This window comes from Gossypium raimondii, chromosome 3, assembly GCF_025698545.1.
Source record: "Gossypium raimondii isolate GPD5lz chromosome 3, ASM2569854v1, whole genome shotgun sequence".
NCBI lineage: Eukaryota > Viridiplantae > Streptophyta > Magnoliopsida > Malvales > Malvaceae > Gossypium > Gossypium raimondii.
This window is the reverse complement of record NC_068567.1, coordinates 1,141,716-1,165,309: the sequence shown is the minus strand read 5'-3', so window position 1 is coordinate 1,165,309 and position 23,594 is coordinate 1,141,716. Positions and strand designations below refer to the sequence as shown.

The following is a 23,594-nucleotide window of genomic DNA, read 5'->3' as shown; positions in this document are numbered from 1 at the left end:
GTCTTTCTGGCTCAAATTTGAGATTTAGTTCTTTGTATTTGATTTGGTATAATTTGGTATACTACTTTTATAATATTATTAGTTAGTCCGAACAATTAACATAGCCAACTATTCCAATTAAAATATTGATATGTTTTTAGAACATAGTTTCCAAATTCACCGTCTTGACATGATTCTTTTGTTGTATAGAAAGACTTGCTTTTTTTAAAATCACTTTAATATTTTAACCGAATAGTTAATTGTATTAACTATTTGAATTAACTAAAGGTAAATTATATTAGTAGCCACCCAACTATTAGTGAATTTATTTTTAGTCACTCAATTATTTAACTTTTTATTTTTGGTCACCAACCGTTAAATTACTAACAAAAGAAAACTTAGCAACTTTTAAAATTAGTATAATAGTAATTTTAACCCTCAACATTTATACATTGTGTCAATTTAGTTTTTATTCTAAAAATTAACCTTCAACATTTACACATTGTGTAATTTGGTAATTTTGTAGTTTTGTTTTTTTTTCTTTGTGTATTGAGGGTTAATTTTAAAATAATGAAAAAGATGAAAAATATTATTTTGGATCTTTCGGTGTTCCTATTTCTTGGTTTTTTATCAAATATATCTGATAAATTTATTTTTGTAGCTTTTAGGTAAAATGTCACAAAGAAAAATTGCTTTTCTCGTGACATTAAGGGTTAATTTTAAAAGAATGAGAAAAGATGAAAAGTATTATTTTGGATCTTTGTGGTGTTCTTATTTTTCTATTTTTTATCAAACTTAACTAATAAATTTATTTTTTAGCGTTTTAGGTGAAATGTCGCAAAGAAAAGAAAAAAGAAAAAAAAAATTACGCAATGTATAAATGTTGAGGGTTAAATTATTTAAAATCAAAACTAAATTGACACAATGTATAAATATTGAGGATTAAAGATGCTATTATGCCAAATAAAAAGTTGCCTCATCATATTTCCAGTTAGCCATTTAACGACAAGTGATCAACAAAGACAAATTCGATTAGTTTAGTGAGACAAATTCGATTAGTTTAGTGACTATCTTATAACTTTTAATAATCAAGTGACAGAAAAAGAAACTTACTAATAATTGGATGACTACTAATGTAGTTTACCCATTAACTAATAGCACTTTAAAAATGAAAAGATTAATTTATGTGGACTAAGTCTCCATTCTTATAATAGAAGGATTAAAACCATAAATTGACCTTTTCTGTTTTAGGTACTTACTAATAAATCTACTTATTTAGCAGGTTTTTTTTTCTAAAAGGAAAACACATTAAAATATAAAAATAAAACACATTATCACTTTCATTATAAAAACATATATATATTTAATGAGTTTTATTCAACTTCTAAATTATTACAAAAGGACGAGAGGCTTACTAAAAACTAATATAGGAGTTTCTTTAATAAGGATAAATTTACCTTTTAAAATAAATTTTTTATTTAACTCATTATAATTTATAAAATTTTAAATTATTAATGATAAAATTACACTTTAATCTTTTAAAAATAATAAAATTTAATTTAATCCTTTAAAAATTAGTAAAATTATATTTTAACAATTATAAATAACAATTTAATTTTACCTAAAAAAATTCTGATTTCGCCTCTCGTCTTCTCTTTTAAACCTTATGAAAAATTTCAGTGAAGCTATTGATGAGCAGAGTAAGGATGTGGGTTGGTTTCGGAGAAAAAAAAGTCCAGTTCCGTAGCCCGTTTCAAAATTTAAAAATTATTAGAATATATTTTTATATTAATATTTATATATTTTTATAATCGAGTTTAAATTTAAAAATATCTTTTATAAATTAAATTAAATTCGTGAACTCAATATAAATCGAATCGGGTTTATTGGGCTGGGCTAGGTTTGTTATTAAGTTTTCTACATGTCTAATTGGCAATATAAATGACAGCGAAATAGATATCTATATTTTTTGAATTATCCCAATATGATTATGCAAATTTATATAAAATTCGAATCATTTTATAATCCGTAAATTATTTGAATTCAAATTAAGTATTATTATTCATTAGATGTTTGATATGCAAAGAAACGCATTCAAAATTTTCAATATTTTTAAATATCTAAATCTTTATATATATATATATTAAATCAAAATTATAAGGTAGATTTAGATATTCAAATTTCAAATAATGAATTTTTGGATTTTATCTGGATTCGCTTCAAATCCACAACTGTCAATAAATTTAAAATTTAAATTTCAATATTATTTAAATTCACAAAAAACAAATAACCACAAATATTAAACTATAACTGGCTTATAGTACAAACAAACCATACGGATAATCACAAAGTATAATCAAACTATTACAACACAAATAAACTAAGAATTGATACAATTCAATGAACCAAACTAAAATCCACACATGATAATTGTACGGGTCTCGAAAACCCATACATATAATTGCGCATGACAAAATCTCAAATGTGGGTATTTCAGAACCCAAACCCAAGATTTTTAGAATCAGATCAGAGATCAAATCAATTAAAACTCCAGTTCACCGCCTCCAATCAATTCGACTGATTTGATTATATAAATTATTAAAAAATCATAAAATAAAAATATTAAAAAATCTGATTCAATAAATTCAACTATACAATTCAGTTTAATCGAAAAAAACTGATTGAATCGAATAATCATACCAATTTAAACAACGGTACCAATACATCTGCCCTTATCAACTGTACCAAACGAGAGGGCCCCGTTGGCATAATGGATTTTATTAAATGACCAATAAAATTCAATCAACTAGAAAATAGGTGTGAATGGTGAAACGAGATGTGTAGTGTGAAAATTTGGACCTTTTGATGTTGATATCACGTGAAAAAAGCACTCCTTCGATGGGCGGAGAAAAAGAACACATCAAGTTGTTGCACAAAACTCATGGGCCACGCAAGTTTTTAAAGCTGTACCACTAAAAACAAAGACGAAGGTTGTTCCTTTAGGTTTTGTAACTTAAAGTGAGTCAGTGTTTAATATTTTAATATTTAATTCCAACCATATGTAAATTTAATTTAATTATTATATATGTTAATATTTTTAATCTTGTTATGAATATTTTAATACTTAGAATATAATATATTACTTGGTTGTCATAAATAACAGTAAATGCACCTTGTATTCTTTTTGTTTTAATCGATGTTTTATCTCACTGAATTTTCTTGATAAAATTTATAATGAGATAACTTGTCATGCGTATCATAAATATTTGTACTCTTTTTCTTTTACTAATAATATTTTTCTCAAAAGGCATTCATGTTAATAAGGTTTAATGGAGAAATTATTTTATGAACCGTTTCCACCACATCATCCATTGTCTATTTTTTTAATTATTTAATGACATTTCAAAAAAAATCATGTTATTGACATATAATTTTGATAATCTTTTTACGTTGAACCCTGAACCTTAAACCTGAACTCAATCTCGAACCATGAACTATAAACCCTAAACCTCAAATGAGTTCGAAGTTCGAGGTTAAAGATAAAAAAATTACCAAATTGTGTATCAATGACACGAAAAAATTGTTGAAATGTCATTAAATGATTGGAAATGGACCATAAATGATGTGGTGGGAAGGATCCATAAAATAATTTAGCGATTTAATGAGGCACATTATCTACTCATGGACATTCAAATAGGTGTGTTATAAATATTTAATTATGAAGTGGATGTTCATCAAGATCAAGATCAGTTTAATATACTTCATGATTCTGAAAGTGACTAGAAATAGAGTTTTAATTCATTTATACTTTCAATGCCTATAGTGTAATGACTCAAAATTCATAGGCATTGGAAATGTACATTATCGGGCCTCCGTCTTAATAAACTGAGTCATAAATAATTATTAGAAGTAATTATGAGTTTAGTTGAGTGTTTAATTAGATATTAATTAGGTGAATTTAGTCTAATTAATAATAATTAGAAAAAGGACTAAATAGAATTAAGTGTAAAAGTTAAATTATAGATTAAAAGAAATCAAAAGGATCAAATGGGAAATTAAACCATATTTGGAATATGAGGCGGCAAACATTAAAACAACCATCTAAGATTTTTGTTAAGTTATAAATTATAAATATATTATTTTAGTTATAAATTATATTAAATTAATTCAAAATAACTATATTATAAGATTTTTATGATAAATAAGTTATGATTTTGACAAATGGATGGTGATAAAATAAGACATGTGTAATTAAAATATTAATTAAACATAAGATATTGATTATATATTATCAATTATTATTAAATTAAAAGATATTTAATAATTAAATAATTATATTATGAGATTTTATTTGATAAACAAATTAAGTAGTGACAATTGTATGGTATTGATGGTGTAAAATGTGAATATATGATTAGATATTTAATAGATATTTATAATAGAAAAAATATATTAATATATGTTAAGCTAACAAACAAAATAAAGTAAATGAATTATAAAATAAATAAAGAACAAAAGATAGAAAGAAGAAACAGAGAAGCATTCGAACGGCGGAAAAGAAAAGGGAAAGAAAAGAAGAAAAGGAAAATTAGGGATTTGAAGCTTAGAGTTTAATTTGGTAAGTCGATTAGGTTTTTTTATTTAATTTTGATGTTTTAAAAGCTTTAAAACAAGATTTTATTGAAATTAAGTTGATATTTTAAGAGCCCATAGGTTTTCAAGTATAGTTTATGTTGAACAAAGGGATTTAATTGAATGAATTTCAAGTTAGAATTGATAAAAGGATTAAATTATGAAGTAAGCTATAAGTTTTATGTTTTAGGGAGTAAATTGAGGGAATTGAAATTAGAAAATATGCTGAAATTTTAATAGTAAAATTTGAGTTTAGATGAAATTTGAATAGAATTAGAGTGTGAATTGAATTAGAAAAGTAAGAAAACTTAGTTAGGATTAAATTGAGAAAAATGTAGGAATCGATTAGAAATTCAATTATTTTATCATAATTAGTGCTGTAATTAATAGTGTAATTAATTATTATTTTCGTAGCTAGTAAAGAACCAAAAGCATCGGCATGGAAGGGAAAAGAGGAGATTATCGAGGAGTAAACTCGAGAAAATCACGGTTTGTATTACTATAATTCAAATTATTTATTATTTTAATGTTGAATTTAGATTATGTGTATGATAAGCAAATAATAAGGTGAGTGACATTATTGAATTGAATTTGGAAAATTAAATTGAATGAGAAAAGTATGTGTTGATATTGAATTGTGTTGTAATTAGTAAATGTAAAAGGTTTCTTTGGGGTTTGAGAGATGAGATCAGGGTACAGCTGATATCACATTGAATTACGAAATTTGTAGATTTGGTAGAGAGAGCAAAGATGGTAAGAGTAGATGTCGGGTTTGGATAAAAAGCCTGAGATATCTAGATCGATTGAGAAACGAGTTGGTTTTTCGAGATCTTTTTGGTAATTCGGTATGAGCTTGTTTACCGAAAAGATCTCGAGAATCCAGCTCGTTTCCCAGTCGATCTAGATATCTCAAGCTTTTCATCCAAACACAATTCAATACCAACACATACTTTTCTCATTCAATTTAATTTTCCAAATTCAATTCAATAATCTCACTTATCTTATTATTTGCTTACCTTATACATAATCTAAATTTAACATTAAAATAATAAATAATTTGAATTATAGTAATACAAACCGTAATTTTCTCGAGTTTACTCGATAATCTTCTCTTTTTCCTTCCGTGCAGATGCTTCTGGTTCTTTGCTAGCTACGAAAATAATAATAATTTACACTATTAATTACAACACTAATTATGATAAAATAATTGAATTTCTAATCGATTCCTACCTTGTTCTCAATTTAATCCTAACCAAGTTTTCTTACTTTTCTAATTCAATTCACACTCTCTTTCTATTCAAATTTCATCCAAACTCAAATTTTACTATTAAAATTTCAGCATATTTTCCTAATTTCGAATTTCTCTCAATTTAGTCCCTAAAACATAAAACTTATAGCTTACTTCACAATTTAATCCTTTTATCAATTCTAACTTGAAATTCATTCAATTAAATCCCTAATTCATCTTTTTTGTTCAACATAAACTATACTTGAAAACCCATGAACTCTTAAAATATCAACTTAATTTCAATAAAATCTTGTTTTAAAGCTTTTAAAACATCAAAATTAAGTAAAAAGAACCTAATTGACTTACCAAATTAAACTCTAAGCTTCAAATCCCCAATTTTCCCTTTCTTCTTTTCTTTCCCTTCTTCTTTTCCGCCGTTCGAATGCTTCTCTGTTTCTTCTTTCTATCTTTAGTTCTTTATTTATTTTATAATTCATTTACTTTATTCTGTTTGTTAGCTTAACATATATTAATATATTTTTTCTATTCTAAATATCTATTAAATATCTTATCATATATTCACATTTGTACATCATCAGTACCATACAATTGTCACTACTTAATTTGTTTATCAAATAAAAATCTCATAATATAATTATTTAATTATTAAATATCTTTTAATTTAATAATAATTGATAATATATAATAAATATCTTATGTTTAATTAATATTTTAATTACACATGTATTATTTTATCACCATCCATTTGTCAAAATCATAACTTATTTATCATATAAAAAATCTTATAATATAGTTATTTTGAATTAATTTAATATAATTTATAACTTAACAAAATCTTAAATTTTGTTTTAATGTTTGCTGCCTCATATTCCAAATATGGCTTAGTTGCCCATTTGATCCTTTATGATTTCTTTTAATCTATAATTCAACTTTTACACTTAATTCTATTTAGTCCTTTTCTTAATTATTCTTAATTAAATTAAATTCACCTAATTAATACTTGATTAAGCACTCAACTAAACTCATAATTACTTCTAATAATGATTTATAACTCAGTTTACTAAGACGGAGGTCCGATAATGTATTTTTCAATGCCCATGAATTTTAGGTCATTACACTATAAATATAAATTATAAAAGGGTAAAATTTTCATTGATCAATAAAATACGTATTTCTCTTTTACTTTTCGTTTCTCTTGTTTTTATTATCTTTATTATATATTTCATATCAAATACTAAATTATTACATTTTAAAATATATATCTTTAAAACCGAAATCCTAAATTTTGTTATTTAAATATAAATTAAAATATTTGTGTACAAATCATAATTAACAACTTAATCAAGCTAAGTTGTATGGTTTAATTTTACTTTAAACTGAGTTGAAGCTTCTATAATAAGATTCAATTGACTTAAATCTAAGTTTAAATTAAACTCAAACTTCTTACGGCTCTTGTTAAACATAAACACAACCTTTTCTTTGCTATTCGAGTTTGACCCAATTTAGTCCGACTATCAACACCTTTCTACGTGTGCATGGTGTGATACTATCAACAATGCTACAATGAAAGAGGAAAAAAAGTTTCAATATGCTATAGGTGGATACACACTTTGCAAATGAAAGATTTAATCCCTATACTTTTAGTTTTCAAAATTAGCCTCTACTTTTTACATTTTAAAATTCAAGTCCAATTGTAATACTTTTAATCATTTTTTTGTTAAATTGGTTTCCATGACCTTTTAAAATTATAAAAAAAAGTCACTTAGTACCAATGTAACTAAAACCTTAATGTTATAATGAACTTAAATATAACAAAATAAATTTATCAATGTCAACAATTAAACTTTAATTTTAAAATTTAAAAAACACAAGAACTAAATTTCACATTTACGAATATTACAAGGACTTATATGGATATTTTGACCAAAGGAAAATAATATCTCATTGCCATTGGAAATGAGTTGTATAAATACCTTTCAAACTGTTTTCATTTGTATAAATTGCATGCAACAAATACCAATATGGGGAGGAAAAAGAAAAAGAAAATGAAATCACCTCAACTTTGAATTGAAACCCTAATTTTTTGACATGTTATGCATCTATACCTCCAAACCCATGTAGGACTTATATACATATCAATGAATCGTTAAACCGACTTCGGCTCCAGCTTTTGTTGTGCCTAACCGCATTTTAACGATGATCGAATGAGTTACTTTCTCGCTTTTGTTTCAACTGTTCGGATGGGAGGTGACGACTGTGATCCACCACCTAGAGCTGCGGCGGCAGACTCTACATGTGTAAGAAGATAATCATATATTTTCTTCCGAAGCCGATCAACTGTTTCTAACGAAACATGCGGAAGTGTCTCACCTTCGTCTTTACTCGAACTAATTTCGTCTAACCAGTCATTAACACTCTTGAGCTGTGTCAACATCCCGGCTATTTGACCGTTGTCGGATAGAGCAGATGTGTCTACATCGGCATCCAAGAATTTCTCGACAAATCCTAGGAACCAATCTTGGGATTCCATTTGCAACATATCCGCCATGTCAACAACTTCATCAAGGCCATTTCCCCTTGTCCATATTTCAGGTGATGGTTGAACCGGAGCCTTGGGACCAAGAGCTGAACCATTCCCAGGTTTACGAAGAACACCTTGTGCTACAAGCTTAGAACCAACAACTGGACGGGCTTTTACTTGGGTTTTTGTTGAACCGTTCTTAGCCGAATTTTCGAGAATTAACATGTTTTGGTTGGCAGGGATGATCTTCTGGCTTTTTACAAAAGCTGAACCATGACTCGAGTTTGAATGATGTTCTTTGGTAAATACAGAGAATGATGACATACTGGTAGCCAATGCGGCTTGCACCCATGAAACTGCGTATTTCCGTCTATCTGATGCGACTTTTACTGCCTCTTCTGATATGGTACCTTCTGACTCCGGAGATGAACCGACTGGGATGGTTCTCGATAAAGAATCTGCAACCATGCGAGCATTATTCAAGCTTGCATGGAGAGTCAAGAACTGATCCACGGTCGGCTGAGGGTTGTCTTCCTTGGCCGAGGTAGTAAGATCAGAATATAAGCTGCAAGATAAAATAGTATACTGAATTTGTCATAAAAGCAAAGAACAAAAAGTTTTCCGGCAAGACCGAAGACATACAAAATGAGGATACAATAGAAACAATTGATTGAGGAATGTATAGTTCCATCGACATTAGCATGTTCTGAAGGTTTCCGTCACAAACATATTAATAAATTTGACAAAGTGGTAAAGAGAATCAAAACACAGACATTTAACATATTTGATGTTTCCTCATTTTGGAATTTTCTTCAATCAAATTTCTTCATTTTATTGTTTAAAATCCATACCTTAAACATCGAAGTAAGCTCTCAGAAGCAGCAGCCTCTTGTAAAGCTTCTATTGCAGCTGTTTGCGCTGCATCCCGGTGTCTCATGACGTCCTGTAACAACAAACACAAAATTTGGCATGAATAAAAGAAGCAACCATATATTTCCCAATGCTAGAATGTGTCAAAGACAAACAATGACCCTTAAACATCGATTAATAGTTGTTGTAGCCATGCAAAAAGTATATCGTATGGCCCCGAAGGCCGGGATGCTGTAAATATCCCAAAAGTCATATGTTCATACCTTCCCGAGCCTCGAAAGTGAAGAGGGGAGTGAGCCCCATGAAACACTACTTCCATCTGTCAATCTTTTACTATTGATCTGAACCTTAACCAAGTTTCCAAGGCCACCATTATTAGTTGGTTCTCCACATTTATTCCCAACATGCGTTTTGGGCTTGTTTTGTTTATCATGGTCACTCGACATTCCATTTCCCACGGCTTTCCTAGTTGACACCTGAGATTTGCTCTCCTCTTTTAACGACCTGGTAGATGCCAGGAGCTTAGTCTCCTCCCTGGACGACAACTTTTCACTTGATGTGCTTTTCCTTGGAGCCTGGCATCGAGATTACAATTATAAGATGGGGAAAAAGTAGCTCAATGAAACATGAATTCAAGACAATGAAGAAATAATTCAAATGTACTTCCAATTCTAGAACATTTTTGACATTAGAAGATAATAGGGGAGGAGAAGCCGTATTCAATGCTTAAATCTTTTGATCAAAATCCACTAAAATAGATCGAATCGTTCTAAAGTGCCCAAACCTTAAGCTCCGATGCACCTATATCTAACACGCATCAAGCACTTCAAAAAAATCTACTGCAAATTGAAGTAAAAACTAAACGACCCCTACACTTAATAGCACCGTCCAAGAATCAAATCATGTCCTTTGAGAAATACCAGTCCGGAAATCTAACAACTAATATAGAACAGTAAAAACCAATGTTCGACAAAAGAACATAACAGATTCTATTATCTTTTATTTTAAACTTTCTTATGTTTTATATGGTTAGAGACAACAGACCAAAAACAAGAATACATACCGAAGTGCTCCGAGATTCTCCCTTGGTGTCATGCTTGGTCGCCTTTGGTTTGTTCAAATGGTTCTTACCCTTTACTTCCATATTCCCTTCCCAGCTCTTTCTCAAAGCCTTCGCCCCTAATTCAATCCCATGAACCAAAGTTTTGATGACAGGTGCTTTCTTTCCAGTTGAACTCGGCCCATTAAAGGAATTTGTCTTCTCCAAAGATCCCGCCTTGGGACTTCCTTTCTTCATCCCCTTTATTTCAGTTTGATGCTTAACCCTGGTTGCAAACTTCTCGAAAGAAGTTGGCAACGAGTAACAACTTGTCGGGGACGAAGGAATCGACCGCGAACTTAATGCTTTCAATTTCCCTAAAGAATCCTTCTTCACATCCACACTCAATGCCGGTTTACTCAATAAAGACTTCGTTCGAGTCAAAGAACCTGGTTTTGTTTTCTTATCCGTTCCATCATCCTTTGATCCAACATTTGATCTACTCCCAACAGATTTCCCTTTCTCTCCACCATAACCACTACCTAACACCACTTTTGATGGTGACTTAACTTTCTCTCCAGGTTTTGAACCCAACCCACTTTCACTACCATTATTGAGGAACCCAAGAGAATGAGTTGCAACAATATCCTCAGGGCTTCCTACACAAGGGTGCCGACCGGGAACTGGTCGAACCCCACGAAGAATCGGAACCGGTGAAGCGGATTCTAACCGGTCTACATGTATAAACTGACCTAATTGGATCTTATCACTAAGAATTAAATCATCATGTTCATCAGGCAATGATACATATGTAGCATGAGATGAATCTGAAACTTTAAGATAAAAACCTTGGTTAGGGAACAACTCACCACCTGCTAATGCAGGAACTATACTCACTACTTGCAATAATGATGACCTATGTTCACCAGCAACCTTAACATCAGTGTTCATATGTTGTAAAAGCTTCAAAAGAACCCCTGGAACAAGATTTGCCATTTTGGACGCCTCCAATTTGCATTACTTTTACAACAACAAAAAACCCCCCAAGAAAATGAAAACCCAAAGATTTTCTATATGAAAAGAGAGAATCAAAGAGACCTTTAATGAAAGAAACTGAAAAAAAGGACTTTTTGTGAATACCCAGATTGGAAAAAAGTGACAAAACCCAAGTTCAAACAAGGAATCAAGAATTACAGATAGAGATTTTGACAAACAGATGGTAGGTGTAAGATTGGGATTATGGTTTTATAGTGAAATAAAACATGTTACCATAAACAAAGGGTTCATATTGTACAATATTCAAAGGGGTCTTTAATATTGGTCTATAACAAAGAAAAAGAAGGACGACAATCCAGAAGAGATTTATTAACAAAAAAACCCCAAAAAAATTGAATTAAAATGGGATTATTTTAAACAAATTACTAGTAAAAATGAACAAAAATGGTAGTACAAGAAAGAAAGAACAAAAGAGGGAAAAATTACCAAATATAATCCACCAAATCCAGAAAAGAAAAATGAACAAACAATATAATTTCCAAAACCCAATATGGAAATGGTGAAAAAAGGTGAAAAAGAAACTTGATAAACTTTGGGTTGGTTTTGAAGTCACATAACATACAAGGAAAATACAGCTTTTAAGAAGGGCTGAAACTTGAAGGGATAGCTGAAAAATTTCCAGGAAAAGTATGTGAAAAGGAAAATACAGGAGAAAAAAAATTTGAATGGTTCACTATATGAATGACATAACATTAAAAAAAAGGGAGAGAAAGAAAATAAGATAGAAATTGTGTGTCAGAATCTGACAACACCAATACTGTAAGAAACCAAACATGGAACCCTTGACCTACACTTTGGCTTCAAGATTGAGTTCCCAGTACATAGGCAACCATGAGAGATCTTAGGATAAAGAAATGGATTTTATTTTTTTATATTTTTTTCATTTTAATGTTTTTTTGGAGCCAAATATTATGAAGTAAATTTGGGTTTTGATTCTTTTTTGTTCAACTTAAAGTTTGGGTTTTGATTTGAAGAAGACTTTTACAAGAATTGATTGAAATAGGAATATTTTGGTAGAGAGAATAAGTTATTTTTTATAAATTTATTTAAGTTTTTAATTAATATTTCAGTTTCTCATTAAAAATTATTTTAATATTTATTTATACTATTATTTAAACAAGTAATTGTTGAATTAATAGAAAAATTATTAAAATTTCATTTTCTATAAAATAGCAAAATTTATTATAAATGTATTTTTATAGTTTTCAGCTAGTTGAATTAAAAATCAATTATGATATCAATTTGGAATAAGAGATTTAGTCAGTTGATCTATAAATCTGGTTGAACCCTTTTTTATTTTATCTAATTTTTAATCTTTTAATTTTTACAAGACTTTCATGATTTTTAATTAAGTCTGATCGATAAATCGGTAATCTAATTGATTTAACCGTTGATATGTTTTTAAAACCTTAGTATTTTTCCTTTTATACATATAAATTTTTAAATTTTATTAATCATTTAATATATATTTAAAATATTAAAATAACAATTTCATTCTATTTTTATTGAGCCAATGAATGCAAGAATTGTGAAATAAGAATCTAGTGAGAGAGAATAAGTTAAGCATAACAAATAAACAATTTCTTTTGAATTAATAATGGAATATTTTATTATATGTATGCTAATGGTTGCATGTGCAGAGCAATGGGGGTGTTAGAAACAATGTAACTTGCTTTGTCGGCTACCTAAAAATAAATAAATATATGTCACATCCCCAAGATTATTGCTCTTCCCTACACATTTTCTTTATTTTGTTTTTCATTGGTTAAATAAAATTAATTAACAAAAACAAAAACAATTTACTTATTTATTTGAATAAATTATTTCTATCATTCGTATCCATTTTATCGTTTATATTTGAGATTTATAGTTATTGGTTCAATAATGTCGGTTTTAAGGTTCAAACCTATGTTCTCTCTTTGAAATTAGACCAACTAAGGTACTAGTTTGAAATAAGATGTTAGATCGATTGAATTGATTTTTTTTCTATTTTTAAATAATTTATTCAATTAAATTGGATAAATCGATCAAACCGAAAATTGATGGTTTGATCAGTTCGATTACTGGCTCAATTCTAAAAACCTTGCTTATCACTATACCCAACACTTATTGGTAATATTATATTTTTATTATCTTTACATAATCCGAGCTCAAATATGTGAAATGTAGCTTTTTTTTAAAAATCAGATGCTTGTTACATCGAGTAATAAAAAGTTTGATATTTCAAAATAAATTTTGGGTTTGAGCTTTATGAATGAAAATAAAGCATAGCTGCGAGAATTTGTCTTTATAAATTTCAACTTCGAATTTATTCCAGACCTAATATAATTATTAAAATCTAATATCATATATTTTTAAAAATACATTAATTAAATAAAATAAATTTCGAATTTTTACGCTTTTGATTTTATAAAAAAAAGTTTCTTTTGGTCTTTCAATGTGTTTCACATTTGTTTAATGGAAAATGGACTATCAAATATCATGAATCAAAAGTAGGATATGGGTCTTGAATAATTTTTTAATAATAGGCATAAATAATTTTATTTTAAAATGTGACGTGGATAAATTTAATAATATAATTCTAATAATATTAACAGTTAAATTTATATTTAAAAATAAATTTAAAATATATAAATGGTGCAAGAAATTGGAGTGTATTTCAACAAAAAGAAAAGTATTGTAAGGAAAATTATCTCCTACCAGAGTTCATTAAATTTCACAAGTGAATTAATGGTATAATAAGTCAATTGTAGTGTATAGTAAAAGAATAAACATATAAATAAATGCAATACTTGTCATATCTTGAATCCGCTTGTAAAACTAAAAAACTTCATAATTGGTGTATCAAATAATTACCCATAATATAAATACAATTGTTTAGAAATGAATTATATCGATTGCATTGCCCATTTAAACATGTTTTTCGATTTATAGTAGGGTTTAGTTTTTGAGATTTTTGAAAACTTAGATTCCAGTTTTATGTATGGTTGTTTGAACTGGATGGACCATTAGTTGAACTAGAAATCGGTTGAAGTATCAGTCTAGAGAAGGGTATTAGATTAGTTAATTTGAAAATTAGTATAAATCTATTAAACCAGATTTGTATTTAATTTTTTTATAATTTTTTAATAATTTACTTAATTGAATCAAACGAAGTGGTTGGACCAGACGAATCAATTAGATTGACGAACCAATGTCTGATCAGTTTGATTACCAATTCAATGTAAACTATGCGCGCATTTTCTTTAAATTTATTATGGTTTAAGTCTTATCATGTACGAATCCCATTCAAATTTATTTTGATATTGGTTTAGTTATTTGTTGTATCGTACTTTTGTAATGATTGATTCTAATTATAATTATTCGAATATATTATTTATAATTACAATTATGATTATACTAATAATTTCCTAAAATATACATATACTTATATATATGAACATGCTCATGAGTTCAACAGCTCATCTAACTTGGTCGGTTCGGCTCGATTTGAACTAAATTTGAATAAAAAAAAGTATACATTTTGACTGATTTAATTTAAATAATAAAATATTTATATAAAATATATACTTATTATCTTATTAATTTTAAACAACTATGACAGTAATATGTGTGTTTTTATTTTAGTTTTAAATTTTTGTTAATTGTATTTAGGTTATTATTTAATAAGCAAATTATTATTTAAATTTAATTGTAATATATTAAAATAAAATATTAATATTTACTATTTGATAATGACCAAAGTTTTAAGCAATAGAGAGCAGCCAAATTTATGCAGTATTGGTGGAAAAGCAATAATTAATAAACAAGATAAATTGTTGAAGAATAAAGTGACATGAAATATATTCTCAAGTCAACTTAAAATAAAAAAATAAAAGTTAGCTGCAGAAGCATCTTTCATAGACTTTTTTTTAACATTCTCAAGTCAATAATTAAAAAGAAAAACAATTTTTCCTTTTGACATTGTCAAGTAAAAACAAGAAAATAGTACATCAATATTATATGCATAAATTATATAATAAATATAATTTTATACATTAATAATATAAAAATAGTTCTTTGTTACGCTAGTAGTAGATTTTTTTTAATTTAAAAAATGAAATTAAAAGTTGACATGTATTCTTAATTGATATGATATTGATACGAGCTTGATAGTCAATATGCATCGTTCTAGTCCTAAACCATTACCAATAGTCTAAGTATTGTTCAATTAAAATTTCAATGCATTTTAGCCTACTTTGATCAGTGCCGACTTGTATCAATGCGTATTAGTTTGTATTAGTTTGTATCATGGCCACGATACTAGGAGTCAAATTGTATTTTACCCCATCTACTAAAAACGGATAAATTAGTCTATAGATGTTAGATCAAAGAGCAATTTGGTCATTTTTATTAAAAATTTCATCCTTTTTGACCGTGACACATGATGTGTCATATGTACTTTATGCTGGCATATAGGGACTCGTTTTCAATAATAAAAATGAATGAGATTTTTAATAGAAGGACTAATTTAATTTTTAATAGAAAGAAAAGAATGTAAACCGATTCTTAATATGGGGCATCAATAATACTTTTACCCATTCTAATTGATATTCTTATTTTTATTAAATTATTATTGAATCAACAATTTAATTGATTGAATTAACAATCAATAATTTGACCAAATTCTTGATTCATGTTTTGATATAATTAAGTATAAATAATGAAAAACACCTACTTTTTTGGGGAATCTTTTGGATTGAAAAAACATCGGATTCGTTAGTTTTAAAATGGTATTAATTTATTTATATTTTATTAAAAAAGGGTTGTTTACCTAAGCATTTTAATTTAGATAATGAAAGAGAATCCCAAGTACTTTCTATTAATAATTAATGGGTTTTAATTGTTTTATTTTAATCCCTTTTTTGTAAGAATATTTCAATTAAAAAGAAAAATTGAGAAAAATTATATTAATTAATGTTTAATATAAATTATTAGAAAATTAAGATGGCATTTAAGAGAATATTAACCGTGTTTTAATAAAATAATAAATTCTTATTTTAATAAATCTCAAAATTTATCAAATTAGTTACTAATTTATGTATTTCTTTTACATTTAATATACTACTTTCGTCTATTTTAAAATAATCCATTAATTTTATTTTTAAATGTCATATTAATTAATGTAAAAAAGATATTTTAAAAGTTAGATAATGATTGAGATTGAACATCATTTTATTTTCATATATTCACCAATTAGATTTCACTCTCAAAAGAGCACTAAAATCTTCTTAACCTTATGGCCGACACAAGGATTATTGATTATTTAACTAATTAATTTTTATTAAAAATTCTTTCAAAATTATGAAATTGTTGAGTATTTTAGAGTTTGTCCTCTTCAAATGGGTTAAACTGTGTATTTATAAGATATGATATCATAGGTAGGTTTCTATACATACCAACATATACTTTACTTTAGAGTTCACACGTGTTTTCTAGATGTGAGTTCGCATCCATAATGATGCAAACCTACATCGTGTGGTCTCATAAAATAGCGCGAATGCCTCACTTACAATTCCAAAATACGAACCGCATAAAATCTGGATCAGAACCCAGTAGAGTAATTGGGTAACGGGTCGATAATAATAAAACAAAAAAGAACAAAGCATTTAATTATTTTTCCTTAAAAAACCCAAATAATAAATATACTAAAGAGTAGTAATTAGTATTTATTGCCTTAAAGTTAATAAAGATAAAGCAGCAAATATTTGGTCATGTCCACACCAATCATCATTTAATAAGCAATCTTCAACCAAAAGATTCAATAATGTTTGTTAACATATTAATTAATAATTAATTAAAGTATTAAAGCATTTCATACTCAAAAGATTTTTACCCTATTTTTAATTTAAATTATTTATAAAAGGATTTTGTTAGAATATTTTTATTTATTATATATAATATTAGTTTCAACCAATTCAATAAAAGAATGGGTTAAGTTATCAATAATTGAACTTTACTCAAGTTTATAATTATAAATATTATACTAGTTGACTTTAGATTTTTAAATTAATATTTTTTTATTTTTAAGATATTATAAGTATGATTAAAAGTCAAATTACAATTCTAAATATTAATGATGTGTTGGGTCTAATTGTAAAGTACGATGAAGTTAATAATTGAATATATCCGTTAATAGTTTACATTGCGAGATTTAAACTAAAATAAACGGAATATATTTATATAAAGCGCGCATGATAAGATTTAAACTAAAATAAATATAACTGAGAATCTATGAATACTTTACCTAAGGTGGGAACCGAACTTGAAATCTCAATGTTCTCGAAATCTAGGAACGTAGCTAGGAGCATGCAAGGCATTAATCCACTTATATATGAAAAATATTTTAAAAATATTAATAAACTCAAAATGGTACACCAAAACACGCTGATATTGGTATGCATCAGTAGCGTAACAAAAACAATAGCTTTACTAGTACGATATAGACTACCTTATGTATACCATTCAACAATGTCTTAAATTGATTTGCAATAATCTAAAATTGTATATATATACTTTCTATTAGGGGTGTAGTCAAGCCGAGCTAAGCCCAAATAATGTCAAGTTCAGGTTTGACTCAAAATTCGGAGCTCGGTATTTTACTCGAGCTTGATCAAACATTTATTTTTAAGCTTGAGCTTGGCTCAAGATATAACTGAGCTACGTATGCTGAAGCTCAGTTAAGCTTATTTATCAATTTTTTGTATTTAAACTCGAATTCTAGCTTGATAAATAAGCTTAGGCTTAATAATATATATTAAGGGCAATAATATAATTTAACAATATAAAAAAAGGGAAAAGCTCGGTAAGGTTTGCAAGCAGTTTGAGTAAAGTAGATTAAGCTTGAATTTGGCTTAATAATTATTGAATCTAGTTTGAATTTTTTTTCGGAATTAACTTATGAGTACTAGTGTTTCATTTACACCCAATGATATTTCAATCAGACCGGACTGAACCAGACAGTTGAACTAGAAACTGGCCAAAATATCAATCTAAAAAATGATAATGAACCGAAAATCCAAACATATCAAATGAACTGACAATTTAACCTATTCAAGTAATGATCTGATTCTAAAACTATGACTTGGAAGCATTATTTTTACACTAACGTGAAATGTAACATAGGCGTTTTACGAGTTGAAGCGTTGAAGTAAACGAATGAATGGATCAATGGTAGCAAGTCAGTGTAATGCATCTTTTTAGCTCAGATGTTGCTGTCAAACTTCAGTTTCAGTACCTCACGATGTGCATCCATGCTGTACATCTTTATGTACACTTCTCAATGGGTCCCTTATTAATTTATTAACTTTTTATTCCTTCTTTAAAAAAATATTTTTAATAATTAAATTTAAATAAAATTATTTTATTTTGCTTTTTTTTTATCATATTAATATTGAAGGGGAAAAATGTCATGCTTATTATTTTATAAAATTATATGTAATTTGACATTTTTCAATTCAAATTGAGCTATCTAATCTACTAATTTTCAATTGAATTGGTTCAACCAATCAATTTAGTTTAGTTAGACCTAAAAAATAAAATAAAAATTGAAATTTGACCCAATCCAACTTAATTACAGGATCAAACTAGCATGAAATATACTTCTTTATTATTATTGTTTGGCACTTTAATATTTACATTGAGCTCTAATTATATTCAAACTCAAGCTACGTTAGAGGAAAAAAATTTCTTCTAACTTTATTGTTTTTATCTATAAGATTCAAACTCGAGACCTTATTTAAAAAACATCAAGCTTTTTCTCTGCTTGACCCAATAAATGTTCATCGAAATTATTATTATTATCTTATACTTTTAAAATTTAATAATAATAATAATAAAAGAAGAAAATAAAGAGCCTTGAGATTTTATAAATGGTAGGATGGTGACACTTACATCCAACTACTTGTGCTGTGTAGGGTCTCATAGTGTTCTAAACCATCAACACATACATTAACTACAAATGTCGGCTGCAAAACAAAATAAAAAATGGAAAATAAATGTCAGTGAAATTCGAGTTTTTCATCTTTTCTATTTATAATCCGAATAATTGAACATATGTATTGAGGATGCTAAAGGCATGAATGTCATAAAAATTAGAACAAATTGAGCATAGCTAAACACAAACTTCTTGCCATGGATCTTTCACACTTCTATTGTTATTGTTATTGTTATTATTATTATTATATATGGAGGTACTTGAATTTAGTAATTTATATATACTTGATGTCTAAATTTTTTATCATATGTTAAAATATGAGATTACCAGGTGTCATTATGCTATTGGTTGTTAGCATCATATCAACGTATTTTAATAATATTAGTTAGGTACCAAAAAAAAGTACCAAGTTGAATTTCTATTGCTATAATAATGTCGTAGACAATCCAGTTAGGTGTATAGAACGGTGGGTCGAATTTCGTATGCTTTTTTCATTTGTCTTCAAAACATCCTGCAAAGAGACTTGATAAGTGATTTGAGATTCCTTTTAGTTGATTCATCACTTGTGAAGCCGAGTATATCAGAGCTTATATTCTGCAATGGTGAATGAAGAGTGATAAAGCTGCAAATAAAACAATGGATTTTTCTTCTTCCTAATAGAGGAATGTTAGTAGTAGGTAAATATAATCTTACCTCAATATTCTTCAAAGTGAAAAGTAGTGTATAAATTGATGTTTGAAGTAATTCAGTGTTCTTTGGGGTCATAATGGATGAATGCACTCTTCTGTACAAAGCAAGAAGAATATCTTTAAGGTTATAACGAGGAATGTAGTACCGGTACATAAAGGAAGGGATCAGAACTTATTTTCAACATGAAGATGTTGAGTGGAATCTTTATCTTAAATGAATCTTAGTTATAAGCATGTGAGAGGTAAAAGTATCGTGGAGCTCTTGTATCATGATTTAGATTGTATTTTGTCCTCTTTATTCGTAAAATGGACAAATTAGTCCCTATACGTTAGATCAAAGAATAAATTAATCATTCTATTAAAATTTCATTCATTTTTACTATTAAAAGCTTGTCATTGTATGTTAGCATGAGGTAGACGTGGCACATCACGTGTTACTGTTTGGTTATTTTGTCACCCATGCCATTTTTAAGAGTAGAAATGCAATCCACTAATACGACCAAAACTTTTACCTTTATACGTATTATTGATAAGCTTTCTTACGCTTAAATTCGCTATTGATCTTTGTAGTTTATGAAAGTTATGGATTTAGTCTTGTATCTTAATTTAGTGTTTTCAAATTTTCAAATGGCATAATGATAAATTTAGCTTTTAAACAGGCGGTAGGTACATAAAGGAAGGGACTGCAACTTATTTTCAACATGAAGATGTTGAGTGGAATCCTTTATCTTAAATGAATCTTAGTTATAAGCATGTGAGAGGTAAAAGTATCGTGGAGCTCTTGTATCATGATTTAGATTGTATTTTGTCCTCTTTATTCAGAAAATGGACAAATTAGTCCCTATACGTTAGATCAAAGAATAAATTAATCATTCTATTAAAAATTTCATTCATTTTTACTATTAAAAGCTTGTCATTGTATGTTAGCATGAGGTAGACGTGGCACATCACGTGTTACTGTTTGGTTATTTTGTCACCCATGCCATTTTTTAAGAGTAGAAATGCAATCCACTAATACGACCTGAAAACTTTTACCTTTATACGTATTATTGATAAGCTTTCTTACAGTTAAATTCTGCTATTGATCTTTGTAGTTTATGAAAGTTATGGATTTAGTCTTGTATCTTAATTTAGTGTTTTTCAAATTTTCAAATGGCATAATGATAAATTTAGCTTTTAAATTTTATATCTTTTGTCAATTTGACTTTTATTTTTAAAACTAATTTTGATTATTAACCTTTTAGAAAGAGTTAAGTTGCTTTCTTTTAACGTAAATAATGACTAAAATATTAGTCACAATTAACTTTAAGGTGGGCTTTATTTTGATCAACTAACTTCAAAAACTTTCAATTTCATCACCAATATTTTTAAAATTTAAAATTTTAGTGACCCACAATTAAATATTTAATGAGAGAATTAATATGGGCCTGTTTTTATTGATTTAATAACAAATTTAGCCTCTGAAACATGAATAGTGAAAGGAGAAAGAGAAAAACTCAACATCCAAAATGGAGTCAATTGTTTAAGCTTGAGCTAAATTAAAGTGCGAAAAGCTCAACATTATTTCAATTGCGATGGAAAATAAGTATAAATCTAAGGACGAAAACACTATATGTGCATAAAAGGGTTAGATTTCACAAAATTAACAATAAAAAGACATTAAAAGAAAAAAACACATCCATTGAATTTCAGCTCCAAAACAAGTGGCAAAATTGTCTATCTTTTACCATGTAACCTTCCACGGTATATATCAAGAAAGATACGACGTCGGAAATGAATCATATCTTTTTGTGTAAAAGGGAAGAAATCACCATGCATTAGGCAATCACCATATTTCATCACGAATACTCCGCAATCAATCGAGCTTTAGTTGTAGTAAAAGAAATGAAAAAAAATGTAAGATAATAAGTAAATAAAATATAGAAAACTTGTAAGTTTTGAAAGATGAAATCTTACTTTTCTTGCTTTGGAATATCAAGACGCACTTCAAATGGCCATTTCTCTCGCATCGTTATAACCAAATTGTGGCGAGAGATGAGTGTGAACCATGGAATATTTTTGTTTTTCGACACTATTAGACATTATCCGAGAAGATGGTATCGGATCTAACCATGAAATCTTCTTCTCTTTGGTATCTACATTAGAAAGAACCCAATGTGCTGATAAACACATTGGTAGAAACAACTACAAAACAAGAATTACAATTAGATATGATCAACTATTTAAATCCAAATTACATCACAAGTTTGAGCTTACTTTATGGACCCTCTTAACTTTTCATCTTTAAACCATGCTAATACTTCATCTTCGATTTGGATCCTTCTATTAAGCAAGTCCGGTGATTGCAAAATATACAAGTTAAATGGTACTCCTTTACATAATTTCATATAAAATACCAATAATTTTTGGCGGGATAAAAATTCTTACATTTATTAGAGAATCAAACGAATAATGTTTGATGTATACATTTGGAAATTTGTCGGATCTCTTCTTAAGCAATTTAAAATAAGTATTAACGACACGCATGTAATATTAATCATTAATATCATTAGTATATCTTCAATCAAAATATTAAAATGTAGAACTATTCACTTTGAAGATGAGTAAAACATAACACTAGTTATAAGTATAAAAATGATAACAATATACGAATTAAAAAACTAATTTATGGCTCAATAATGTAATAAGTAATTACCGAATCATCGATATAGTACTCTATTAGTGATTCATCACAATGAGGCGCCACGAGTAAAGGTGTTAGGTTCTCGCCCATTAATTGAAATTCCTTGTCTCGTCCAATTTTCTTTCTGTGAAAGTAAATTTTAGTTTATAGTTAGATTTTCTGTGAAACATAAACTCTAATATATATAGGTAGATTATAATGATCACGTCGTATTCCGATATTAACTAATAAAAACTAGCAGCATACCCGCTCAACTCACTCCTTTTCCATCTATTTAATCGTTTTTTCTCCTTGTTTGTAAAGCTTGAGACTAAATATGTCCGAACATCCTTATAAGAACAATGAATTAGAATTCATAATGTAAGAACACTAATATATGCATAAAAAGTAAAGGAATGTATATAAAAAATTGAAATAAAGTATGAACCTCTTTATACCATGACCCTTGCTCCCTCAACGTTGTCTCATCATCAGACTCGGAAGATGAGCTTTGAAATTGATCCGATTGATTACTGTTGAATGATGGTTCATCATTTGGAATTTCAATTGCGGCAGCAATGTTTCTTCCATGATTAGTTTCTGTATCAAGAAATTTTGCTTAACAATGGAGTGAGCCATTGCCAAATGTTAAAAGGAAACCATTGTTTAAGTAGTTTTGGATATGTCTCCACTACTAGTTTCTCTATAAGAACTTACTTCCTATTGACGATTCCAACCTATCTCGATTGCAAATCGAAGCTTCTATTGTTGGAATCCCTATAATTAAGGATAGAAATCTGTTGGAATCCTTATAATTAAGGATCGAAATCTTACCTTATTACCAGTAGTTCCCTTGTAAATAGAAACTAATCTCAGTTACTGATTCTTAGGAAATTAGGATTTGTTTCCTTTAAAATGATTA

The 23,594-nt window shown here is 27.9% G+C and overlaps 3 protein-coding genes across 5 annotated transcripts in view; all 3 read right to left on the bottom strand.

Moving 5' to 3' along the window:
* Positions 1-7,777: 7,777 nt before the first annotated feature.
* On the bottom strand, positions 7,778-12,290 carry LOC105796368 (hypothetical protein). Of its 2 annotated transcripts, XM_052627892.1 has the most exons (5): positions 10,315-12,290; positions 9,515-9,826; positions 9,233-9,324; positions 8,231-8,946; positions 7,778-8,149 (listed from the first exon to the last, which is right to left on the bottom strand). In XM_052627892.1, exons 1-5 carry the CDS (start codon positions 11,284-11,286, stop codon positions 8,070-8,072), a joined length of 2,172 nt encoding a protein of 723 aa, XP_052483852.1. In that variant the 5' UTR covers positions 11,287-12,290; the 3' UTR covers positions 7,778-8,069. The 2 variants fall into 2 exon arrangements, with proteins under 2 accessions (XP_052483852.1, XP_012481511.1); XM_012626057.2 differs by having other exon boundaries at positions 7,778-8,946; positions 10,315-12,287.
* A 9,254-nt stretch (positions 12,291-21,544) lies between these two features.
* LOC105796370 (uncharacterized) overlaps positions 21,545-23,594 on the bottom strand; it is a 27,979-nt gene continuing 25,929 nt past the window's right edge. Inside the window, exon 15 of the mRNA XM_052627888.1 lies at positions 21,545-21,874. The gene's annotated coding sequence lies outside the window, so the exon portion shown is untranslated. The remainder of the gene's footprint in view (positions 21,875-23,594) is intronic.
* The window catches only part of LOC105796367 (uncharacterized), a 12,560-nt gene continuing 11,365 nt past the window's right edge, over positions 22,400-23,594 (bottom strand). The window contains exons 7-9 of one of the 2 annotated variants that reach the window (XM_052627890.1): positions 23,121-23,272; positions 22,706-22,817; positions 22,400-22,530 (exon numbers count right to left, since the gene is read on the bottom strand). In XM_052627890.1, coding sequence (XP_052483850.1) covers positions 22,740-22,817; positions 23,121-23,272 — 230 coding nt within the window. In that variant the 3' untranslated portion in view covers positions 22,400-22,530; positions 22,706-22,739. Of the gene's footprint in view, positions 22,531-22,705; positions 22,818-22,939; positions 23,023-23,120; positions 23,273-23,594 lie in introns of those variants that run through there. The other variant, XM_052627891.1, reaches the window with a different exon arrangement.